A 24,939-nucleotide genomic window follows, 5' to 3' on the forward strand; every position below is an offset into this window, starting at 1 on the left:
CCAGGTTTAGTGTCAGTGTCTCTCTCTTTCTCTCTCTCTCTCTCTCTTTCTCTCTCTCTCTCTCTCTCTCTCTCTCTCTCTCTCTCTCTCTCTCTCTCTCTCTCTCTCTCTCTCTCTCCCCCCCCCTGCACTAGTACACACACACACACAACAAAACACTGCATGGCCAACACAAGCACACAAGCAAGAAAAATTATTGTAAGAACTATTTGACTAGTAATCCTACAATAAATGTAGAAGGACGCTGTACAAGTATCACAGTAAAACTATAAACTATATGTAATAAAGAGTATTGTAGGAATATGACATTGATACCATAGGAGATAAAGTAGGCTACCATGAAATACAATAGGGTCACTATAAACTAACAAATAACTACCACAAAGACCCTATAAGAATATTATAGGAATATTACAGTGAAATCATAGGAGATAAAAATACCATAAAATACAATGAGGTAACTAAAAACACACTATAAGTTCCTATTTTTGTTAGAGATAGTGCATTTTATCAAAATGACTGTATTGTCCACGTCAAAGATGTAAATATTTCGCCTCCAGATATGCATATAGCAGCTTGTTAAAAAAATGTTAGTTATACAGCAAAACAAGTCAGCAGCAGGCTATGATGTAGGCAGCCAAAACTATAATCACCAGTTTACCTGTAATATTCCTAGAGTCATTTACAGTGTTTTGTAGTAGGCTACTCAGTAATGGGTTTACAGTTCCCTTATTGTACTTAATACTAGGCCTAATTTTATCTCCTGTGGTATCACTGCAATATTCATCTAGGGTATTACATATACTTCATAGTTTGCTGTGATATTTGTATAGTGTTCCTCTAAAACTAATTGTAGTTTTCAGTATTCATTAGGCTAGTGAGTTTACAGTTACCTTATGTAGCCTACTTACTTAATAGTATTTTTTTTATCTCCCATGGTATCACTGTAATATTCCTACATTATATTATATATAGTTTATAGTTGGTGTGACATTATTATTCCTCTATAGTGTTAAATATTTATCATTTTTGCCAGGGGTTAGGCCATACAGTTAGGTGTGTGTCCCTGCTGTCTGCCTCTCACCTGCAGACTGTGTGTATGGCCTAGAGAACCAGTCGCTGGCACCAGTAGCCTGGTTGTGAAATGACCTGGGCGGCTGGGGCAGTTGTTTATAGTCCACACACAGGCCCAGACAGCAGGGCAGCTGAATCACCTGTAGCTTCAGTCAGCTGAACACTAGATGGCGATAAAGGTCAGACAATGGGATTGTCTGTGCTGCAAGCTGCGACATTGCAGCTGAGCCTGCAGACTTTGAGGCTTGTCCTCTGATGGCCCCTGGTGTCTGTGCAAGGGTATTACATTATAATGGCCACCATCATCATCATCATCTTCCTCCTCCTCTTCATTATTATCATCTGTTTCAATTCTTCATTGCAGGTAATTTTATCCAGCTGCCATTGTTTTAAGTTTTACTAATAATTAGTGGGAACAGACACTCTTTAGGATTAGCTTTGTCTACATCTCACAATGCCTTATTTCAGATGTTTTCACAATGAATGTCACAGCTGTGTTCATCATCATTATCATCATCATCGTCATTGCTGCCACTGTCGTCATCATCAAACACACAAAGGCACTTAGCATCTTTTGTGGTTCTAAACTTTAACATCTATTTAGTCAACATCACTACCACCATCATTAGTATATCATCATCATCATCATCATCATCATCATCATCATCATCATCATCATTCCTGACATCCCTTTTGACCGGAAGCCCCTGATCTGCAATGATATGAAAGAAGTGGAATGTGGACTAGAATGACTTGTTGCAATAATGTGATGGCATGCAGTTATTTAGTTACTATGAGACACTGGAGAACATTATTCCTCTCTCTCTCTCTCTCTCTCTCTCTCTCTCTCTCTCTCTCTCTCTCTCTCTCTCTCTCTCTCTCTCACTCACACACACACAGACACACACACACACACACACACACACACACACAGAGAAAGAAACAAAGAGCGAATGAGTTCAGCAGTGTTCCAGGACGTTACAATCCTTTTCCTGAGACCCAAATTTAATAAAACTGTAGTTTTTTGTTCAATAAGTCACTTTATGCTCAGAAACCCCCCCCACACACATTCCCTCAACTCTCCTCTCCAACCACACCAATAACAGTCAGAAACACAATACTTCTGCCATAGCAATAGCAATAGTCTCCAGTCAAAGCATTGCAAGCTACACCAGTAAATACACGTAATATGACTATTTAGATTGTATTGTGTGTGTGTGTGTGTGAGAGAGGAGAGATAAAGAGAGAGCGAGAGTGGATGAGTTCAGCAGTGTTTTGGGACCATACAATCCTCTGCCTGAGACCCAAATTTAGTAAAAATGTTATCACAGTGCACTGAGCAAATAACGTCAGCTGTCTACTTCTGCCATATATCAATAGCAATAGTCCCCAGTCAAAGCATTGCAATCTACATCAGCAAATGACTTTTTAGATTGTATGTATAGCCACTCTCTCTAATAATAATAGCCTATAATGTCTGTGCTTCAGAAGTGCAAACTCATTTGCACTGTGGGGAATGTGTGAATGCTCTAAGTAAAGTTGACACAGACAGCAGCAGAGTTTACATTGGTCAGCAGTGAGCTTCTAAAGGCACATGGTTGTTTTCATCCTCTTGTTAAAATCATAAGACATTTGCTTCCCTCTCTTATCCAATGTGCACAGAAAAATGTCTGGAGCTCCTTCAGATGAAAAAACCTGTCACAGCTGTGAGAGATGCCAAACTGTATCGAGAAGCAACAAGCATGGCTGGCCTGCAACAACATTCAAACTTATAGGACTTCATCTATTTGATTCTGTATTTGACTCATCTAATGTTCACACTTTGAACTATTTTGTACCTTTGGCCTGAATATAGGTCATGTTTTTAAAATAGCATACCAAACTATCACTGAAGCGATTCTCTTCACTTTCAATAGACTACTACAGCAGCCGGCAGCTATCACTGACAAGCTTACATAGTTAATTTTATCAAATTATTTTATAATGTAGATTAGGCATAATACATAATACAGACAGTCATATCCACTATACAGTAACAAAGGGACTTAATTATTGTGTATCTGTGTTCGTAGTAGGCTACTAAGTATGTTTCTAGCGACCTTATTGTACTTTATGGTATTTTTTTTATCTATTAGTATCACTATAATATTCCTATAGTGACTTATAGAATGTCTGTGGTACTCAATAGTGAGTTTAGAGTGGCCTTATCATACTCATTCCTATGGTATCACTATAATATTTCCATAATATTTCTATAGGGCCTCCTACAGAGATAGTTTTTGCTGTGATATTTGTATAGTATCTTATAAAATGTATTACTGAAGGATACTATAGTTACTGTTCGTAAGGGGCTGCTCTGAATACAAACAAAAACATGTCATTGAACGGAATTTGCTCACAACCCTGACAGCAGCAGTCTCCTCCCACTGAAGTGGATGTGAAGAGGAGCAATCTGATCTGACATACAGGAAGAAGTTGAATAAGTGTAAAACAGCGCTTTTTAGAAAAAACGCCAGCAGTTTTGCACTTTCGCTTTTTTCGTAATCGATTTGTTGAGATGTAGATGTGTCGCCGGTTGGTGCATCTACTGGTTTTTACAGAGTTGGAAGAATGAAAGTGAATCTGAGGATTACTGCCAAACTAGAGACGCTGTAACGTGTGGAGTACTTCGTCAGAGAAACACCAGTCGTTTAAATGGGAAATCAGGAAGATTCCTAAATGAACTTTGAGTAAAATGTCAGAGCACAGATCCAGTTTTCTTCACAATGGAGACATTGTGTCTCTGTACGCGGAAGGCTCGGTGAATGGCTTCATCAGTACTTTGGGGTATGTTCCTCCTATCTGCTTCACTACTAATTGGGGTGTTCAGTTGGATCGATCTTTTGATATACCTTATCAGTTTCACTTTACTTCTCTGACAGGCGAAAACTGCCACTCTCGTCCACTATAAGCCTATGTAACGTGGATGGCACTGTAGACAGAAGAAGTCAAAACTTAATTTGCGACTTCTGATCAAGGCCTGGCAGCGCGCAAACTGGTGCTTCTTAGGAAATGCATCACGTTTACGCAAATATAGCAGGAATGCAAAGCAGTGCCTGTTACCCAGATAGACACTTGGCCTTCCGTGAAAATAAGTCTAATGCAGCGGTACCCAAAGTGGGGTCCGGGGACTCCCAGGGGGCTTCGAGGAGGTTCTAGGGGGTCCAGGCATAATGACGAACAATTAAATGTCACCATTATTTCATTCATCTGAAGTTAGGACAGTGAAACAGTGATAGGGGGGTCCAGTGCATGTCACTTGTAGCGTCAGTCACCATGGGTTGCATAGAGTGCAGATAACCCAGAATATCTGCTGCTATGAATATTATGTTTTCATGATAGGCCATCAGTGTCAAAATCACTATAACATTCCTACAGAGATTTAGAGTGTATCTGTGGTACTTCATAGTGAGTTTATAGTGACTTTTTCTCCTATGATTTCACTATAATCCTGTAGGGACTTACAGTATTTATTCAAGCATTAATATAGGCCTAGTTCTTTTTCATAAAGGAATAAACCTTTCCTACAGTGGGGATGTTGCACACACTTCCATTTCACTGTCCATTTCACATGTCCTTGTGATCTTGCCTCCATATTGGGTAATTTGTTTAAAGTTGCGATGACGACTGAGTCATATTTTGAGTTGGCAAAGTGGTGATTAGGAACTCAAAATCTAAAGCTCCCTGTCAAATCTAATCACTGGGCCAGTCACTAAAAGTTATCAAGTAATCTGAGTTATTTTAAATTGGGTTATAGTTCATACAATGAGCCTAGTTTTCAGTTGAACCTCATGGTAAGGTTGAATGTGGGTTGCAGTGGAAATTGCTTGTCACGGTGTCATTACCCACACAGCAATGCAAAATAACACTAGCAGTTTGTCTGGTTACAGTTCCTCCAGAAAAGAAGTGTTTTGTGGCCTCAGTGCAAGGTGGAATGTCTCAGTGGTTCCGGGTGCACTCCGGCCCGTAGGCCTCCACAACAGGCGTGAAAAGATAGACTTGTCCTGTGGAATGAGTCTGCCCCACCCACCTCCTCCCTCTCTTTCTCTCTCTCTCTCTTTCCTTTTTCTGCCTTAAATTCCTCTTTCAAACAGCCACTAAGCAAAATAACCAGCCTCATTCCTGAAAACGTCATTCTGCATGATAGTCGGCACATTCTGATGTTAATTCATCAGAATAATCAAACGTATTTGAGCAAATGGCTGCTGAAGTGTATTTACACCTATACACAGTAATGTTCACTGATTCACAATATGTGGAAGTGAGGGGATGAACCCGATCTACTTCATTTTACTGAAAAGTTCCCATAACTGCACAAGGCCGATGCAAATGTGAGCAGCTGACTGTGGCCATAAATTTGAGAATGCAAAGTGCATCGTGGCAAAGGCTCACGGCTCTGTTGTTGCGAAGCAAAGCCGTGAAGTTCTTATCAGTGATTCATTAACTGGTGTAGTTTATCAAGGGCTGTGGTGTGCCAGACCCCACCAAGGCCCACAGAGAGCAGTGATATCTAAAGCAAAGAGCCTGGAGGAACCTCCCTCAGCCAGAGCCTTAACCCTGTAAGCACAATATAACCTCGGTTCCATAGGACTATGACTGTGTTTGTTCAGGATAATATTAATTCTCTGAGTTCCTCACACACCTTGCATTGCAAACACACCAAGTTCCCTTTAAGGTCATTTGGCCGATCCAGATCCCTTAGTCCCTATGGCCTCTTGCCTATCTTGCCTTCCACATTCCTACAGTATCAGAAAGGCGTGACATTTTTGACTGTTTTATAATTATGTATCGATTTAAGGTGTTTGTATATGAATATTATCCCCCTTTTTTCTTTGTTTTTCTTCCATAAAAAAATAAATGATAGGATGAGTTTGATGAGGAAGTATATTACTCCATTAAATTATAGTGCTGCTTTGTCATCAACAGGTTGAGACATGCAGTAACAGACATCAGTTACGTAAAATCCTCCACGCATGTTCATTTTTATTAGAGACCAGTCATTCTTCTTCTGTTGGCACAGAAGACATATATCAGTAGAAATTCAGTGCGTCAGACATGCTGCTATATTTAGACCCCTGTTATGTCACAAATTACATACTGTATTTTTTTTCCTGCATTGTTGTCACAGTCAGCCCAACACAACTAATGGATCTATTATTAGCTTGTCTATATCCTGCCCAGTAGATTTGCTGTTGGTTCATGTTTAACTAAGTTAAGTCTTGGACACGCTGTCAGACCTGCAAAGCCCCTCTGTTTGAACTGAACGGGACTATCAGGGGACTTAAGGTTACTTATTTATGAGCTGAAGGGACTTCTCCAGAGAGCCTTCCTGTTTGGCCATTTAGCACTTGATAAAACTTCCTATTGGACTCTATTGTTTCTCATTTAGATGGGACTTTGATAGAGAGTCTGAGGAAATGATATACAGCCAGTGGTCTGAGACAGATCGAGTGCCATGACACAAATAGGAAACGGCTCGGCTCGCTTCAGCAAGACTGCCAGCTTTGTATGAATTGGAGGAATTGTCCATCGCATAGTGTTTCTTCTTAGTGGACTGGATGAATGGATATGCTTGTGCACCTCCGCCTTTAACTTTGGTGTAATCTGATAGAACGGGATAATGTGGAGTCTGTTGTATAGAAGTTCATAATTGTTGTTGTACAGTGTATTTCTCCGGGCTGCATGGCGGGAAGCACCAAGTTCTGAAATATGACATGATCTATATCTAGATCAGTGTTTCGAGCTTACCGAACTAAACCAGCAAGAGGTAACATGGCGTGCGACAGCTGGATAAAGCCGTGGGACCAGACTTTTTAGAGGAAATGATAAGGCGTTTGGTTTTAGGTCAAGGACATGGAGTTGGGTTGGATGCAGTACAACGATATTCTGTGTAAGCAATCAGCGATGACTGTAAGACTGTAGCAAACTACAAATACTGCAAGTTCTTAACAACACAAGAGAAGATGCCACAAACTATTTGGTTGTAGGTCAAGGACATGGAGTTGGGTTGGTATTAAGCAGCCAGTGATGACTGTGAGGCTGTAACAAACTACAAATACTGCAAGTCCTAAACAAAGAAAAGAAAAAAGAAAACTAAAAAAAGAAGATGCCACAAACTTTTTGATCATTCCCCTTACATATAGCAAGAAAAAAATCCATGTTATCAGTTATTACACGTTTTTGCATCTGTCCCGCTGGTATAAGCTGTGATGTGACAGACATATACAGGCTGTGTTTTCAAATGGTCTTTTACAATGGGAGAAAATGGGGAGAAAAGCATTTACTAAATCTCCAGATGAAAACAGCAGCTCTTTTTGAAACATTAATACAGTCCTGTCAGTTCCTGCGAACCAAAGCATTGACTGAATTATCTGTCATCAGTTTCATGGCTGTAATTGTATGGCAGTCTAATGTGTGGATTTCTAATGTGTGAATTTCATTCTTGCTCTGGTCTGTAAAATACTTAGTAAACTGGCAAAAAAGCCTGGGTTGTGGAAAACAAGGCGGTTATTAACTAGATGACAACCCATCAGAATGCCCTCTAATCAACCCGGCACAGAAACCACATGGTTTCCTGTAGTGGCAGTAGCCCACTGCAGCCCAACCGAAGCTACCTACACTCCTCTGAGATCCTCAGTCGTCTGAATACACCATTATGATGATTGCAACTCATTGTGCTTCATTTTATGTTGCGTAAGCCATGTTGACACCTAGTTTCATTCAGTACCAATCTGCTTTAACACCTTTTACCCATTTGCACACTCTGCACAATGCACCAGCCACAGAAACACGGGTAGCGTATTTAACTATCTGTTGATTTAAACCACAAGACTGAGCAGATCTCCCCCTGCTGGGCTGGAAAGCAGAGATCAAAGCGGGGTTAAATTAGATGAGCTTGGTCCAGAGCAGTTCAGAGCATCGTTCCAGATATCGGGACCTGTAAGGAGATGGATATGATGTAGAACACGGTCGTCACTCTGCCTGTTTTGCCAGCTGAGCTGTAGTTCATCTCACTGGTTGCTGGTCAACCAAAGAGTAAGCTGGGTTTTGAATGGTGTATTCAAATGCTCGGTTTTAATGGTCGTCAAGAGGCTCTGCTTGCGTTTATTTGCATTTGTCCATGGAATCAGCAATACCACAATTAGACTAGAGTTTGTGCCATGCAAATCTTCACTTTAAAGCAAGTGTTTGCTAATATACTATTACAGTTGTAATTGCAGGACAATTACAGTATATGTGCACAAAGATTAAACTAAGCTGCAACAAAATGCACCCAATTAATAGTATGTTAATTGTTATTATTTTGTTGTCTTCTGTGCAGGCTTGTGGATGACAGGTGTGTGGTCCAGCCTGATGCTGGAGACCTGGCCAACCCACCCAAAAAGTTCAGAGGTTCGTGGGCTAGTGGTAGTCACACTAGTTCGAGGTTACACACACACACACACACACACACACACACACACACACACACACACATAAGCACACAAACACGCTTTTTTTTTTTCAAACTCCCAAGGCTGGCCAGATAATTTGTGCCCTATGTTGTTTTAACCGCGCAGAGTGGTTTTAGAATACCTTTTATGTGTTTAAGTGACTCTACAAGCCCATTGTGGGTAAATAAGCATTAACCTCAAATATGCCGTTTTACCACATTAAGACTCTTGAGTGGCACTTGAACCGACACCCAGAAAATGACTTCTATTGGCCGGAATGCTTCTCTACTTCTCCAGATTGCCTGTTCAAGGTGTGTCCCATGAACAGATATTCGGCCCAGAAGCAGTTCTGGAAGGCAAAGCAGGGAAAACAAGGAAATAACAACACACAGGGAGACCTGTTCAAGAAGTTACAGGTAGGACTTGTATCACCAGTGATTACTCCTAATGTATTATTCAGTTGCATCTCAAAGACTTGCAAATCTCTTGTTTACTTCCCAGCATGCAGCAGAACTGGAGCAGAAGCAGAATGAGTCAGAGAACAAGAAGCTCCTTGGAGAAGTGGTCAAATACAGTAATGTCATCCAGGTACAGCCCATCTCTTTAGCAAACAACTCGTGCCGTCAGTTTGTTTTGAGTCCTTGTTTTTGTTTTCATGTGTTTACCAAGGTTGTATTACTGTCCTCCCATGCCTGACATTGCCCAACAGTTTTACAGACATAATGAATATTGCAAGCAGTGAAATAAATGCTTCTTTTTTTTTTTGCAAAGTTCACTACTTTGATGTTTGGTTACATGTAGTAATTTGTGGTTTCTCTCGTCATTCGTAAACAAAATGCTGCTTCTTCCTGTTGGCTTAGCTGATGAAAACTGTGGTATACGGTCGGTTTGACTACTGCTAACAAAATGTACTTATTGTAAGTCGCTTTGGACAAAAGCACCTGCTAAATGACATAATGTAATGTAAAGATGCCTTATCAATAAGCAGTTTGTTTAGGTTGATACAGCATTGAAATAATTTAGTCTTTGTTTGGTGAAAAGAGTTGCGAAATGTGTTTCTTCAGATGAGGCCAAATTAAACGGAGCTGAAGGTCAACAATTTTAAACCAAGAGAGAAGTTACCTTGAGATGATAACAAACTACTACTGTATTAGCTTTTTTTTGTTCCACTGCTATGCTGTGATATTGCTCTCATAGTACTGAAAGGGCCCCATTCTTGTGTCTCAGCTCCTGCACATAAAGAGTAATAAGTACCTGACGGTGAACAAGCGGCTGCCCGCCTTGCTGGAGAAGAATGCCATGCGAGTGTCTCTGGACCCAGCTGGGAACGAGGGCTCCTGGTTCTACATCCAGCCCTTCTGGAAGCTCCGCAGCGAAGGAGACAATGTAGGTCTCCCTTTTGCTTGGCATCACATTTCTAGTGACAGGAGTATCGCAACTTGAAACTCATATGTCTTTCTTTTTCAAGTACAGCGCATCGTTTGGTGCGTGAGCTGACTTTTTCATCCCATAGAATGTCAGTTGAATGTTTTTCCTGTTCAAATAACAATTCTGATTTTGTCCTTCCCCTTGGCTTTAGCATCCTATGGTTAAAGGTATTGCTCTTGATTGTGCATGTTGCCTGTGTGTTTTTAGGTCAGACACAGAATGCCATTTAAAAGCATGGTTGCACCAGCCTTTCTGCTGCATGTAGACTTTCAGGTTAAGCACTAAGAGTATCCAGTCGGTTGTTATTTTCTATCTTTGTCACTGACAGTGCCTTATCCTAATTAAAATGCTTTTAAATATTCAGTTATGGTATAAGAGGAGTGGCTGCTCAATCTTGAACATGAGATACAGTTGACTGCGTGCAATATGATTGGGTTAGAGAGCATGGATTTTACAAGTAATGATAAAGTAACAGGTAGCGTACTTTTCAGTCACCATGCTACTGTATGCTGCATTCATGTTGACTCACTTTGTATGAATAAACCTGTTTGCCATGAAACACCTCAACCACTTGCTCATGTGAGGCTCATCCTTCTGCTGTTGCACATAGCACCCGTTATTTTAAATGAGCAGATGTTTGCAGACCTTAGACGAACCCCCTGCATGGGTACGCTCCGGCTTTCTGTTTTAGCAGTTTGAACAGTGCTGGATTTTCAGCCACTCTGAAACCAGTCTGAGCCTGCGTCTCCTGCTGGGGTGTGACTGTCTGTGATTGGGTTGAAGGTGGTGGTTGGAGACAAGGTGGTGCTGATGCCAGTGAACGCAGGGCAGCCTCTTCACGCCAGCAACATTGAGCTGCTAGACAATCCTGGCTGCAAGGAGGTGGGGCTCACTCATTTATCTTATTTCTATTTCATTGTGAATGTATGAACTGTATGATTTAAAAAGAAAAAAGCTTGGTATTAGGGCTGAAAGATATTGACAAAAAATCTCATTGTGATTATTTGACAGAATATTGGAATTGCGATTTAAACTGTGATTCATATCATCATAACTTTTTCTTGTCAAAATGTTTTTAGAACATAAAGAAAAGTGATTTATTTTGTTAAAAAAAAATAGATGCCAGTGTGCAGGATTTACTGAGTTTGAGTATGATGAAAGATTTTCATTAATATTGTACTTGATTCATGGACTAAAGACTAAAACACCTTGTTTAGAAATCTATTTTGGACATCCCTGTCTCTTAAGCAATTAATTGCAGCCGCAGCAATTTGGAAATTGCAGAAGTTCATAGTTCATATTACGATTTTGATTTTTTTTTTGAGTTATTGTTCAGTTCTACTATGTTGTATCTTCCCCTTTTCCTCTACCATCTCTGGTTGGTGCTGCAGGTTAATGCTGTCAACTGTAACACCAGCTGGAAGGTCAACTTGTTCATGAAGTTCAGCGACTACAGGGAAGATGTGCTGAAGGGGGTATGTGGCTTACCGTCATTTGTATTTATGTCATATGTATTTATGTCATATGCATGTTTTTTAATATGATGAAGGAATGTTTTTTTATTGGTTTTGATACTGCTTGTGCAATATGCATCATTTGGGCAGAACTCTGTGTAGTTTGCCTCCAGTTTGCATGCAGCAGTCTAGCCTGTTTGTATGCGTCCTCTGTCAGGGCGACGTGGTGAGGCTGTTCCACGCCGAGCAGGAGAAGTTCCTGACCTGTGATGAGTATAAGAAGCAGCAGCACGTCTTTCTCAGGACCACACTGCGGCAATCTGCCACCTCTGCCACCAGCTCCAAGGCACTCTGGGAGATCGAGGTACAGCGCTGACATGCAATCCAAAACACACAGGAGCTTTATGTGTGGATTTGACACCTGATCTCCTAAAAGTAAACAGATAGGAGGAAGAGTGTGTGGGCAAATAGCTGTTTTGAATACGGAGTCCTCGATGTAGTGGATACACAAGCGTGTGTGCTGTGTGTGCTCCAACAACAACCACAGTTTCAGTATTTGACTTCAGCTTGTGCCTCCATACTGTGTAATAGGAGTTTTGTTTGAGTCCTAGGGTAATACTGCCATTGCAGACTTTGTTTCTGTGTCTCTCCAGTGGCTAGTGATGATTTCTATCTAATAGCTTTAGTTTTATCAATTGGCTTGTCCCAAACTTGAAATTGACTTCCATAGTAGCTCTCTTATCTGTCATTGTGAGAGTGTTATTGTTGCTGCACCCTCCCTCTGGAACGCCCTCCCCAACCACATCTGACAGGCTAACACCCTACCATCTTTCAAACCTCAGTCCTCAAAACCCACCTCTTCAAGCTTGCTTTCACCTGTTCACCTCCTTCCCTCTCTCTCCCTTCCCTCCGTCTCATGATTCCTCTAGTTTTTAACTACCTACTTTTATTCTTGTCTTTTATTTTTTATTATTATAAATGTACCTATTAAATGATTTTACCCTGTATGTGAAGCGTCTTTGAGTACCTAGAAAAGCGCTATACAAGTCTAATGTATTATTATTATTATTATTATTATTGTGAAATACCTGCTCAGAAATTGTTTTTCAGAATTAGAAGTTAGACATTGGCAAAAATGTTGATTTTTTTTATGTGATATTCAAGTGACTCATTGTCCTCATTGAGTGGTTTCTGGACAAGGTGAAATTGCAATGCATGGTTTGTATCTCTGGTAATTGACAAGCATACATTAACAAAATTTAGACACTGCTAATGCAATTGAATGGAAGTGATTGGGGCTATGGTGAAATGTTCATAAAATCAACATAAATCAACATTTTTAAACACTCTGTGCTGCACTGTTGGCTTGCACTGAGTATGAGTTCCTGTTGTCCCTCTGCTGTGTGTGCCAGTCTGTACTTATGTTGCCATGTCAGTTGTTGATATGTTCTGGCACCAGTGTCACAAACACCAACTCCTGCACATTTATTGTACTTGGCAAATAAGGTGATTCTCATTCTGACTCTGACTGATTTTGGCAGGCCAAGTACCAGAGAACCAAACCATGCATTCCTATTCTCACTGTTAAAAACCATCGCACAAGCACATGAAGAAAAAAAGCAGGAATCATTCTTTGACTGCTGGTAAACTCATCCCCTCCTAGCGTGAGCTGTTTTGTGTATTAACACAGTGTAAGCAGCCATGCTGACAAATACCAACGAGCAAAAGAACAGGCCGTCTTATAATACCCATGTAGACATAAACCCAGAACTCTGACATTTGTTAGAAATGCCCTGTTGCGTTGTATTGGTGTCAGTGGGAGGCAAGCACAGGTTGACACTAAAACACAGGCTTGTAGGAGACAGAAAAACATGATGAAACGAGGACAAAAGCGAATGCTCCTTTGTGTATTTATGCCCTTTTATTATTTTGTGTCTCTGTGGCAGGTTGTGCACTACGACCCCTGCAGAGGAGGCGCCGGCCAGTGGAACAGCCTCTTCCGCTTCAAACACCTGGCTACTGGGAACTACCTCGCTGCTGAGGTGGGGATTACTCTTTGATCTTTATCATACTTCTTCTTTCTTTTTGCTCAACAGTTCCATTTGTGACCCACGAATATTCTGTGCGAGAGGATCATGGATGATATGTGGAAGTTATGTCTTCCTGACAGTGGTTGAATGTGGTTGATGGGTCATATCAATACTCACCAAATAAAATATTTAATCCCTTAAACTACACTTTTCGAGAACTACCTAGTTTGTTTGGATTGTGTGCAAGCAATCATTTTGTAAAAGGCAGTGTCACTTCTTTCAAATTGAGGATATTTCATTTTGTGAGAAATTTAAAGATAGTTGGAGGAGATTTTAGTTGATATGCTGTAGGTGGCAGCATTCCCACTGATATCACCACTGTCATCCATCCTTTGCTGTAGAATAGTTTCTTAGACATGAGAGGGCTTGTGATCATCAGAGGTATCTAGATCTGAGGCCACTGACCACTCCATTTCCCTGTAGGTGAACCCTGATTTCAAAGATGACAACGTGGAATCCAAGGGAGAGGTGAGTCAGTGAAACAAGCACATTGTGCCGTAAAATCTCACACAGCTGACCTCATTCTACGGATCTACTACTGTTTACAGACAGATTTGTGTATTTTCTAATACGCCTGGTGGATATTTATATTTCAAGACATCTGCGGCTCTGAGCATTGAAAGTAGTTTGGAGTTTTACACCATAGCTGAGGCGAATGCCACTTGACTGTCTGAGAGAGAGAGAAGCAGTTAGAGAACAAGACAGAAGGTGTTGGAGAAAAAAAGTGTATGAGTGTGTAGTTGAAAGATTTTCTCTGCAGTTCTCCATTGTCTGTCCAACTTCAGGCCCCTTTCTCTCTCCTTATGCTGTGGTTATGCAATCTCACCAGTTCTCTCACACTCACAAAGTACGTGCACACGCACACACACACACACACACACGCACACACACACACACACACACACGCACACGCACACAAACTCTGCCAAACTCTCTCAGCTCTGAATCTATATCCAGACGTTTCTCTCAGCTCTTAGCTACCTTCCACATTTGTATTCTGCCACTGTAAGGAACACACACACAAACTCCTCTCAGACTCGCACACTCTCGCATGCACATGCTGAATTTCAGACACACAGGGGGCTCCTTACATAACGTCTGGGTGTGGGGGTGCCCTGTGAGAGGGGATGGAGGGGAGGCAGACGTGCTGTCTGCTCTGCTCCGCTCGCCTGTGCTAAGCTGGTGGGGTGAGTCACCAGAGGAGGGGAGGGGAGGGGAGGGGAGGGGAGAGTGGGAGGAAAGAGAAGCGGAGGCATGGAGGCAGCTCTGGGGAGCTTCCCATTGACATGCAGAGAACAGTGGGAGAAATTAACCCTCGCCATGCGGGGCCATTATCTGCTGCATCTGCACAGTGCAGACCGAGCCAGCCTACGTACCGCAGTGTCTAAAACACCACCGAGAGAAGTCATGGCTCTCTGGCTGCATTTCCATGTAATTTTATACCTCATTAGTGTAAGAAGCTTTGACAGCGTAATTTGGCTCATATCTTTCCCTGTTCAATTATAGATTTTATCAACAGTGAGGCTCATATATCAGTATTTACTTATTTGCATATTTGGTGTGTTGAAAGAGAGTAAAAATTCATGGCCAGCCTGATGCAAAACATAAAACATGCATGGCAAAACGCTTGCTACTGTCTAATTAGCAGTTGATATACTTTTGCTTGCATATAGTTACTAATGCCCACCATAAAAATATGTCTTATTTGATAAATGAGGCTGAAGTTTAAGAATGTGATGGAATGATGTCATTTACCAAGACTGCAAAATTTTGAATGTACATGAGCAATTTAAATTGGCATATAAATGTGTTTTGATTACTATAACAGTTTCTACTTATGCATCTGTCTAAAAAAGTTTAAAGATTGCAAACTGTAATTTCACATATTTTCTCTCCCTCTGTGTGTCTGTCTGTGTGTGTGTGTGTGTGTGTGTGTGTGTGTGTGTGCGTTCGTGCATGTATTTGTGCCGCAGAGTGAGACAGACACTGTGTTCTCCAAGAGGAAGCGTCAAGCAGCAGAGAAGATTGCTTTCACCCTGGTATCTGTTCCCCATGGGAATGACATTGCCTCTCTGTTTGAGCTGGATGCCACCACTCTGCAGAGGGCCGACTGCCTGGTGCCCAGGTCAGTCAACACTGACTCAGTGCATCCCACAATAACAACTAACTTCACTCTGCTGTTGTGTGTTCACTGTGGTTATTTCTCACAAACTGTCAGTGTGTCAATAAATTTGGATCGGAGGTGAAATTTTCAAGCTGACATACACTAATGAGTTTGAACACTGCTAAAAATATCCATCTTAAAGAGGTATTTAATCTAGTGTTGAGTCTTCGAAATCTTATTTTTCTTAAAACGAGTGAATAAATCTGCCAGTGGGGTGAGGTAATTGCACTTATTTTTAATGCAAACCAACTGGTTTTCAGAGATTTCTTCAATCAAGTGTCATTTTCTTGATGCAAGTCGAGTCCTTATTCTGCTTCATTTCAAGATACTGACAGTTGTTTTCTGGAAAAATGTCATCCAACTGGCAGAATTATTCACTTGTTTTAAGAAAAATAAGATTTTAAGACTGAATATGAGACTAAATTTCTTGTTAAGATGGCCATTTTTTGCAATGAAATAATTGCAGTAAAATCTCACAAAAACACTAAAAACTATATCGCACCCTTCCTCAGAAACTCCTATGTGAGGCTGAGGCACCTGTGCACCAACACCTGGGTGACCAGCACCAACTTTCCCATTGACGCAGAGGAGGAGCGTCCTGTCATGCTCAAGGTCAGCACACACACACACACACACACACACACACACACACACACACACACACACACACACACAAATGATTGGTTGACATAAACACAGATGCATTATTTTAAAATTTGTTTTGGCTGTTACCATAGATTGGCACCTGTCCCACAAAAGAGGACAAAGAGGCTTTTGCCATCGTATCTGTTCCCCTGTCGGAGGTCAGGGACTTGGACTTTGCCAATGATGCCAGCAAAGTCCTGGAGTCCACCGTGAGGAAGCTTCAATATGGCAACATCGCTCAGAATGAGAGGAGGTACAGACACAGGCATGATGCAAAGGTGACACACTCAGTGAACATATTTCATGATTTCATACATTATTTTTGCCTTCATATATTTTCAGGTTTGTGACTAAGCTCCTGGAGGACCTGGTTTTCTTTGTGTGTGTGGTACCGAACAACGGCCAGGATGTTCTGTCTGTGGTCATCTCCAGACCCAACCGAGAGAGGCAGAAACTCATGAGGGAACAGGACATCCTTGCCCAGGTCAGACACACACACTCACTCACTCACTCTCTCACACACACACACACACCTGCCTGTTTTTCTATCCATTATGCTGGGACAGAATGCAAATCAGTCCAGGCTCTGTCTGCACCACAACATTAGGGTGCAGGACAGACAATGACGCCCAGAGTAAATCTCAATGGCATTACTGCAGGGGAATCAGAGATTAGACTGGCCATGGTAATTCCAGTAGTGAGGTAGTACTGTATATATCACACACAATAACAACAGAGTAGCCTACTTACTCCAGTATTTGCCATTACATAGTGTCTTTCATAATTTGTGTGTGTGTGTGTGTGTGCGGGTGTGTGCATGGATGCATTTGTTTGTGTCTCAGCATGTGTTTCCATGCCTGTTCTGTTCTTCATCTCGGTGTGTGGGTTCATTTGTCTCTAGATCTTTGGCATCCTGAAGGCCCCCTTCACTGACCAGGGCGATGGTCCCATGCTGAAGCTGGAGGACCTGGGAGACCAGCGCTATGCTCACTTCAAGTACATGCTGAGACTTTGTTACAGGGTGCTGCGCCACTCCCAACAGGACTATCGGAAGAACCAGGCATGTTGCAGCCCTCTACAACTTCTAATATGGAGTTGTCCTGCTCATTAGGCTCATCAGTATGCTCATTATCATACTAGTCTAAGGCGAGAGAGGTGGCTTATGACTGGAAGCTTGCCAGTGTAGATTCCCAACCTGTGTGGGAAAATGTGGGTGGGGAAAGTGAATACCTCTTGCTCTCCCCGCTTTCAACAGCTACCATCATGCAGCCCTTAAGCAAAGAAACTTAACCCCCAAACTGCTCTTGTAGAGCCGCTCAGTGGCCAGCAGACTGTGTTTGTGTTAGGCAGCTCTCAGGTGTGGTTATGAGTAACTTTCTGAATGTGAAGCAGGGCATTTTTGAGAAAGAGTCTGCATGCTCAGCAAATGTTCCCTGGATAAATAACAGTTAAAAAAAAACACAGACTTAGTGCAGTCATTTCACCACTCAGCACATTTTTATGCCTCCGTATTTCTCCGGCTTCGTCTTTCAAATTCTCAAGTCACTCCACTATAGTAACATCAGAATTGTTTATAACCATGTGTTTCTTGTGGCGCCTAGGAATACATAGCCAAAAAGTTCTCAATCATGCAGTCCCAGATTGGCTATGAGATCCTGGCTGAGGACACGATCACAGCTCTGCTGCACAACAACCGCAAGCTGCTGGAGAAACACATCACAGCCAAGGAGATCGAGACCTTCGTCAACCTGCTGAGACGCAACAGAGAGCCCAGGTCAGACACGGGAACCTCCAAACATGTGACAACAAGTGGAACAACTTCATAAGAAATACAGGAAGATTGTGGTTTTATGCATGGAAGTTAGAAGTCATGCATAGTCAAGAAGTCAAGAACCTTGTGGTTAATTGGTGAATTTTGGTAAGGTACTGTATGCCTGAGGCGTAAATAAAATAAAATGTAAGACACAGAAAACGTATCATAACATGTCATATAATACATAGATAAGAATGAATAATTTTCCATGGAAAGAGAGGGACAGGCAGACACAGGCACACACACATTCAGATGTTGCACAATCAATTGTATACTTGTATGCTGATACTGCGTTTGTAATACATTTGTCAAATGTGGTGATACAATATCTCATCTGCCCTTCCAGATTCCTGGACTATCTCTCTGATCTGTGTGTGTCCAATAAGACTGCCATCCCGGTCACACAGGAGCTTATCTGTAAATTCATGCTGAACCCCACCAATGCAGACATCCTCATCCAGACCAAGTGAGTCACACACTATTATCTCCACATTTCAGCACGTTCCGAGGCTGTCATATTTTAGTCATCTCAAACATGTTAAAACGTGCATATACTCCGCAGCATGTGAGAGTGCAGTGTGCGTGTCGTGAAATAGATATTCTCAGTATTCAGACAGGAGAAGTAGCAGCTCTACAGCAAAGTGGAATGTGTGTGAATTTCCTAATAAATGCTTCATCTCGCCCCCCCTCGCCTCCCTCCACCCCCAGACTAATCCCCAACACAGAGACCACCCTGGAGTCATCTCTGCTGCAGGAGGAGGTGGATGAGGAGGAGGTTTGGCTCTACTGGATTGACAGCCACAAGGAGCCTCATGGCAAATCCATCCGCCACCTGGCCCAGGACGCCAAGGGCAACCACAAGATGGATGTAGACATCATCACCTACTACAGGTGAGGGTGGGATTCTGTAGTTCTCTTCCTCCGCCGTGACAAATTGCACGCCTTTACGCACCTCCACCATGTGCTAAATCCCCTGTCTCCAATAATAGTAAAATCTATGACAATCCTCTTTCCCTTTTTTCTATACACATTTCCTACCACATCCAAGTTAAAAGACAAAGTTCCCCTCCCATGTTCCTCCCGTCTTTCTCACTATTAACTCTCCCCATCACCCCTTGCCTCCACTATAGGTACCAGCTGAACCTGTTTGCTAAAATGTGTCTGGACCGCCAGTACCTCGCCATCAACCAGGTGTCCTGCCAGCTGCCTGTGGACCTGATCCTGCGCTGTATGTTCGACGACTGCCTGCCCTACAACCTGAGAGCCTCCTTCTGCCGCCTCATGCTGCATATGCATGTGGACCGCGACCCCCAGGAGGCGGTGGTGCCCGTGCGCTACGCCCGCCTCTGGACCGAGATCCCCTCCAAGATCACCATCCACGAGTGAGCGCCTGTTGTGTGTTTTAGTTATGTGTATTATGGTGTGTGCTTACTTTGTGAGTTAAGCAACCGTTGTGCGTCTCTGCAGGTTCGAGTATGAATCCACAGACACCTCAAGAGAGGAGATGAAGAGGAAGTTTGCCCCCACCATGGAGTTTGTGGAGGAATATCTCAAAGATGTGGTCAACCAGCCTTTTCCATTTGGGGACAAAGAAAAGAATGAACTCACTCTAGAGGTAAAATAATACCCAATATGGTCAATTTTTCTTGAGTAGAAACACAATTAGGGTGTTTTCATCCTGTGTAGCTTTTTTTGTGTTTTTCTGTTACAAAGTGGTATGTTTTTTGTAATCATGAATTCCTTGCCTTTACTTATCTCTTCCAGGTTGTGAATCTGTCTCGTAACCTGGTCTACTTTGGCTTCTATAGCTTCAGTGAGCTGCTGCGTCTCACACGCACTCTGCTGGCCATCCTAGATATTGTCCAGCACCCACTCACCTACATGAACAAGCTCAACAAGAGCCCAGAGGCCGGTCAGTGCCACAGTGAACTGCAGAAATATATCAAGGAAACAGACATTTGAGGATTTCTATCTTATTCTGTTAGTTTCTTTGAGAATTTACTATGTCATGCACATGATCAAACATTCACAGGCTTGAATTGAAAGATGTCAGTTGAGTTAAAAACTAGAGCTCCGACTCTGTGATGCTAATTAGGTTCACAAAATAAGTTGAATTTCCCCTTTAGGCAACAACGTGCTGCGTACGATCCATGGCGTTGGCGAGATGATGACTCAGATGGTGATGAGTCGAGGTCTTCCTCACAGCCTCCCTGACACCCCTCCCTCCCTGCGCTACGGGAAAGGCCACTTCATGTCGGACAACGAGGACGTCATGGTGATGGACACCAAGCTGAAGATCATAGAGATCCTACAGGTGAGCGCTTGGATGTGTTCGCGATTTATGGAATTCAAAATACAGCGATAATTCATTTAATGATTTTCACCTATTTTTGAGTGTTTGATTTAATTCTTTTTTACATTTTTTTGTTTGTTTTCCTGTCAGTTCATCCTGAGTGTGAGGCTGGATTACAGGATCACCTACCTGTTGTCCATCTACAAGAAAGAGTTTGGGGACAAGAACCTAACAACCGACAACTCCGTCTCAATGGCTGAAGTCCCTTCAGTGTCAGGTGAGACTTTCTGTCTTATGACACACAGTCAACACCTAATGCATAATCCTGCAAGTTTATTGTTTTGATGTTGTGTTTATTAGGTGTTTGAGTTGAACCGCTGCAGCCAGCCACACTTTATTGAACTGTTGAGCTTTCTGTCCACTTTAATTTGTCTCCAGCTTCCGAACCAGACATAGATGAGATTGCGACCAAAGCAGAGACCATGTTTGCAGGGAGGTAGGTGAAGCTGTGATTGTTTACCGACTCCCTGTGCTATAATACAGTCTCAAACATTCAGTCAGAGAAACTTGTGAAACATATATAAGCCTGAGTGTGCTTGAATGATCAGGTTCCACAATCTTTATGGAGGTTACAGAAACGACCCTACAGTAAATACAAGTGTTGCTGTGCGTGTTTGTGTGCATTTGCGTGCGTGCGTGCGTGCGTGCATATGTATGGTTTCAGCTCGGAGCTAAGTGCGGTGGAGCTGGACGACGAGGGTGGCCGGACGTTTTTGCGAGTTCTGATCCACCTCATCATGCAGGACTACCCCCCGCTGGTGTCCGGCTCGCTCCAGCTCATCTTCAAACACTTCAGCCAGAGAGCCGAGGTCCTGCAGGCTTTCAAACAGGTAACGGCGCAGCAGTTGTACATCTAGAGCGCTGAGTGAGCTGACAGAAGGCGGCATTAGTTACTTCCTAAGTTAAGTGATTTTTGTCATGGTTGATGTAATCAGTCTGGATTAGGAGGGTTCCCCAAAGGCCGAGGCTGCAGCTGTCTCAGTAAGAGCTTTCTCAGCTGGAATGCAGAGCTGCTCCAGCTCTCATTTTAACAGTGCATTCATTTTCCAAAGTGGTATAGTGAGACCTACTGGCCTATTGGAGTTTTGCTCTCACACATGGTGTCCTCTCAATGTCTGTGTGTCTGTTTCATTTCTTGTCCTGTGTGTCTGTGTGCGTGTGTGTGTGTGTGTGTTTTCCAGGTCCAGTTGCTAGTGTCAGAGCAGGATGTAGAGAACTACAAGCAGATCAAGGCTGACCTAGACCAGCTGCGTCTGACTGTTGAGAAGTCGGAACTGTGGGTGGAGAAGAGCGGGGGCTACAGCAGTGAAGACCTGGCTGGCAGACAGGCCAAGGAACAGAACAATGAGGTGCTATATTGTGTTTTGAGGGTACCCAACATCTAACAGGACACTTCTCAAATTCAAATTTTACTAGGTTGTTTTTCCTCACCAGGGACTTGCTATGTTTCAGGGGGGAAAACATCCCATTTGTCATCCAGCTACACTGAAAACGGCTTCTTATGATTGTTAGCATTGCTCATCGAAGCCAGTGGAAACCACTCACCGCAAACTAGTTTGTTAGCTTAGGACTTTGCAAAACAGGACTGATAGGAATAATAATAAGGACCAATACAGAGACTTTTCCCACCACAATATGATGAATGCCTGCATATACAAATTGTAAAATGTCAAGATATACCTTAATGGGTGGGCACATGGGCCTCAAAGATGTCATAAACCTATAGCAATTAAACATTAAACATATCATTAAATGTAGTGATGGCAACTAAATTAATAATTACATGTAGTGGCTAAAGGCTTGTTTTTTTCTTGATCTATTTGTTTTGACAGGAGGTCGTCCTGAGCCCAGTACAGGATGGAGACATTAAACCTCAGATTGACAGCAACAAAGCAAACAACTACAACATTGTCAAAGAGGTGAGCTCCATTCCCTTATTTCCGTCTTATTCATGTCATATGTGTTCTCGGTCTCTAGTGTATCTATAAAAGCTGTGTACGTGTGTGTGACTGTTCTTTAGATCCTGCTGCGGCTCAGTAAGCTGTGTTACCCCAGTAAGAAGAGTCGTGTCCAGCAGCAGCGGCTGCTGAAGAACATGGGGGCCCACACTGTGGTGCTGGACCTGCTGCAGATCCCCTATGAGAAGGTGAGCCAGCTGAATCTTATCTCATCTGATGCTGCTGTGAAATCTTTGTGTAACATGATTTTTGGTTTCGTCTGTTTGTCTTTGTGTCTGCCTTTCCCTCTACTCATCTTTCCTTTTATTTGTCTTGTATTCTGTCCATCCACAGAGCGATGAGAAGATGAATGAGATCATGACCCTGGCCCATACTTTTCTGCAGAACTTCTGCAGAGGAAACGCTCAGAACCAAGTTCTGCTACATAAACACCTTAACCTGTTCCTCACCCCAGGGGTACGTTCACCTCTGACCTTACTGCCAGGCCTTTTACATTTCTATTTTAGGAGTTTAGCATAAACTCTTACCCAGAACCTCTTAAAACAACTGCATAAGCATCAATAATAAGAAATAACAGCAGCCAAACAGTAGAAAAAGTAAAAAATGATTTGTTTCCCTAGAAATTTTGTGTGTAGAAAAGTATTAGGTACAGAAGTAAGAGCCAAGTAAGAGTTTTCTTTCTTTTTATTTTCTCCAAATGACAAATGAGTCAGTACAATTTCTGTATCAGTATTATGTTTGTAGAATATTCTTCTTATACTCCTCTTTTCAAGCAGTTGCTGGAAGCTGAAACCATGCGCCACATCTTCATGAACAACTACCATCTGTGTAATGAGATCAGCGACCGTGTTGTGCACCATTTTGTCCACTGCATTGAGACACACGGGAGACACGTCGAGTACCTGAAGTTCCTGCAAACCATCGTGAAAGCCGATGGCAAGTATGTCAAGAAGTGTCAGGACAAAGTCATGACAGAGGTGAGAATGATTTGCTCGTGTCTTTTTGACTTATGTTTGATATTGCACTGCATGAATATGGGGCATGGTTAAAATAAAGGAAAAAACAAGATGAAGAAAGACAGTTGTAATCAGTATGAACATAATGGAAGACCTTCCTACCGTGATGCATTACTCTCCTGATGGGAGCTGTCGTCCAGGATGACAAAGACACTAGTTCTTCCGAAGGTGTGACGATATTATTGCCACGAGTAAGAATTGCAACCACTCATTACACTGATCACCTGAAGAATTAAACATGTGGGGGAGATGCTGAATGGTGTCTAAATTAATATTTTCTGCCACTATTAATAAAGATGACTCAGAATTGTTAGTCGTGACAAACACTGACTGTGCCCGCCAGGGTGGTAAATGCTCTCTGTTATTAATTTCATGTCCTGCCACTATGGTATGCAGGACTTCACGTCGTCATGGTGGCGTGTGTGTGTGTGTGTGTGTGTGTGTGTGTGTGTGTGTAGACACATTGTGAACACAGTAACTCAAGAACAATACATGATAGAAACTTCATACTTACACCACAGGTTCCCCCTATAGAGTAGATGATCGGATTAGATTTTGGAGCACCTTGCTGCATGCATATGTATATTAATGAGGAAAACTTTAATGAGGAAAAAAGCTTCTTGAAGCCACTATTAAGTCACGATGAGAAAGCATTTTGAGAGCATCTTGCTTCCTTAATGTGATGTATTTCCTGCTGAAACAGGGTATTGGGACATAAAGCAGGCAGGGATTGTGTTAAAGTGTTAAACAATGGATTATCAGTTAGGGAGAGAAACAATTTTATTTGATGGGAAGGGCAGAGGGGCGGGAAAGTAAAAGTGATATGAAAATACATGTCATTTTTGACATTTTTTTGGCATAAATTGTCAAGTAGGTGTATGATATGATAGTTACAAGACAGGTATGTTGACATAGAAATATTTGCTGATTAATGCATTAATTAATTTAAATAATGACGACATTAGCATAGCTGGTTATGTTTAGTATGTCATGGTGATTGTGGCAGGACATCAGGCAGGACAACAGGCTCTTGTTACCATTATTTGACCCAAAATGTTAACCCAAATTTCCTTAAGTAACTTTTCCTGGGGTGTCTGTCTGTGTCTCCAGCTGGTGAACGGAGGCGAGGACGTGCTGGTGTTCTACAACGACCGCTCCTCATTCCCAGTGCTGGTGCAGATGATGGGTTCGGAGCGCGAGCGGACGGATGAAGGCGGAGCTCTGGCCTACCACAACACCCTGGTGGAGCTGCTGGCCGCCTGCACCGAGGGCAAGAACGTTTACACCGAGCTGAAGTGTAACTCTCTGCTGCCGCTGGACGACATCGTCAAAGTTGTCACTGATGTTCACTGCATACCAGAGGTGAAGGGTGGACAACTTTTGTATAAATTATATAGTATTAACTAATAATATCAATATTTTTAGTTTAACAAATAGAGCTGCGGTGTGCCATTGAGCACAATTGAACCTGT

At 42.3% G+C, this 24,939-nt stretch overlaps 1 protein-coding gene across 3 annotated transcripts in view; it reads left to right on the plus strand.

Annotated features, from left to right (window-relative positions):
• The first annotated feature begins 3,520 nt into the window (after positions 1-3,520).
• itpr2 (inositol 1,4,5-trisphosphate receptor, type 2) overlaps positions 3,521-24,939 on the plus strand; it is a 54,052-nt gene continuing 32,633 nt past the window's right edge. The window contains exons 1-31 of one of the 3 annotated variants that reach the window (XM_078283299.1): positions 3,521-3,900; positions 8,435-8,505; positions 8,844-8,962; positions 9,048-9,134; positions 9,774-9,932; positions 10,758-10,856; positions 11,366-11,449; positions 11,646-11,792; positions 13,375-13,470; positions 13,942-13,986; positions 15,492-15,643; positions 16,195-16,294; positions 16,420-16,580; positions 16,670-16,811; positions 17,229-17,387; positions 17,929-18,101; positions 18,487-18,606; positions 18,849-19,031; positions 19,271-19,522; positions 19,608-19,755; positions 19,905-20,052; positions 20,267-20,454; positions 20,584-20,710; positions 20,872-20,929; positions 21,158-21,323; positions 21,675-21,842; positions 22,326-22,412; positions 22,514-22,639; positions 22,785-22,907; positions 23,225-23,428; positions 24,578-24,829. In XM_078283299.1, coding sequence (XP_078139425.1) covers positions 3,809-3,900; positions 8,435-8,505; positions 8,844-8,962; positions 9,048-9,134; positions 9,774-9,932; positions 10,758-10,856; positions 11,366-11,449; positions 11,646-11,792; positions 13,375-13,470; positions 13,942-13,986; positions 15,492-15,643; positions 16,195-16,294; positions 16,420-16,580; positions 16,670-16,811; positions 17,229-17,387; positions 17,929-18,101; positions 18,487-18,606; positions 18,849-19,031; positions 19,271-19,522; positions 19,608-19,755; positions 19,905-20,052; positions 20,267-20,454; positions 20,584-20,710; positions 20,872-20,929; positions 21,158-21,323; positions 21,675-21,842; positions 22,326-22,412; positions 22,514-22,639; positions 22,785-22,907; positions 23,225-23,428; positions 24,578-24,829 — 4,236 coding nt within the window. In that variant the 5' untranslated portion in view covers positions 3,521-3,808. The remainder of the gene's footprint in view (positions 3,901-8,434; positions 8,506-8,843; positions 8,963-9,047; positions 9,135-9,773; positions 9,933-10,757; positions 10,857-11,365; positions 11,450-11,645; positions 11,793-13,374; positions 13,471-13,941; positions 13,987-15,491; positions 15,644-16,194; positions 16,295-16,419; positions 16,581-16,669; positions 16,812-17,228; positions 17,388-17,928; positions 18,102-18,486; positions 18,607-18,848; positions 19,032-19,270; positions 19,523-19,607; positions 19,756-19,904; positions 20,053-20,266; positions 20,455-20,583; positions 20,711-20,871; positions 20,930-21,157; positions 21,324-21,674; positions 21,843-22,325; positions 22,413-22,513; positions 22,640-22,784; positions 22,908-23,224; positions 23,429-24,577; positions 24,830-24,939) is intronic. The other 2 variants (XM_078283300.1, XM_078283301.1) reach the window with 2 other exon arrangements.

The sequence above is a fragment of the Centroberyx gerrardi genome, chromosome 4 (genome assembly GCF_048128805.1).
Source record: "Centroberyx gerrardi isolate f3 chromosome 4, fCenGer3.hap1.cur.20231027, whole genome shotgun sequence".
Lineage (NCBI taxonomy): Eukaryota > Metazoa > Chordata > Actinopteri > Beryciformes > Berycidae > Centroberyx > Centroberyx gerrardi.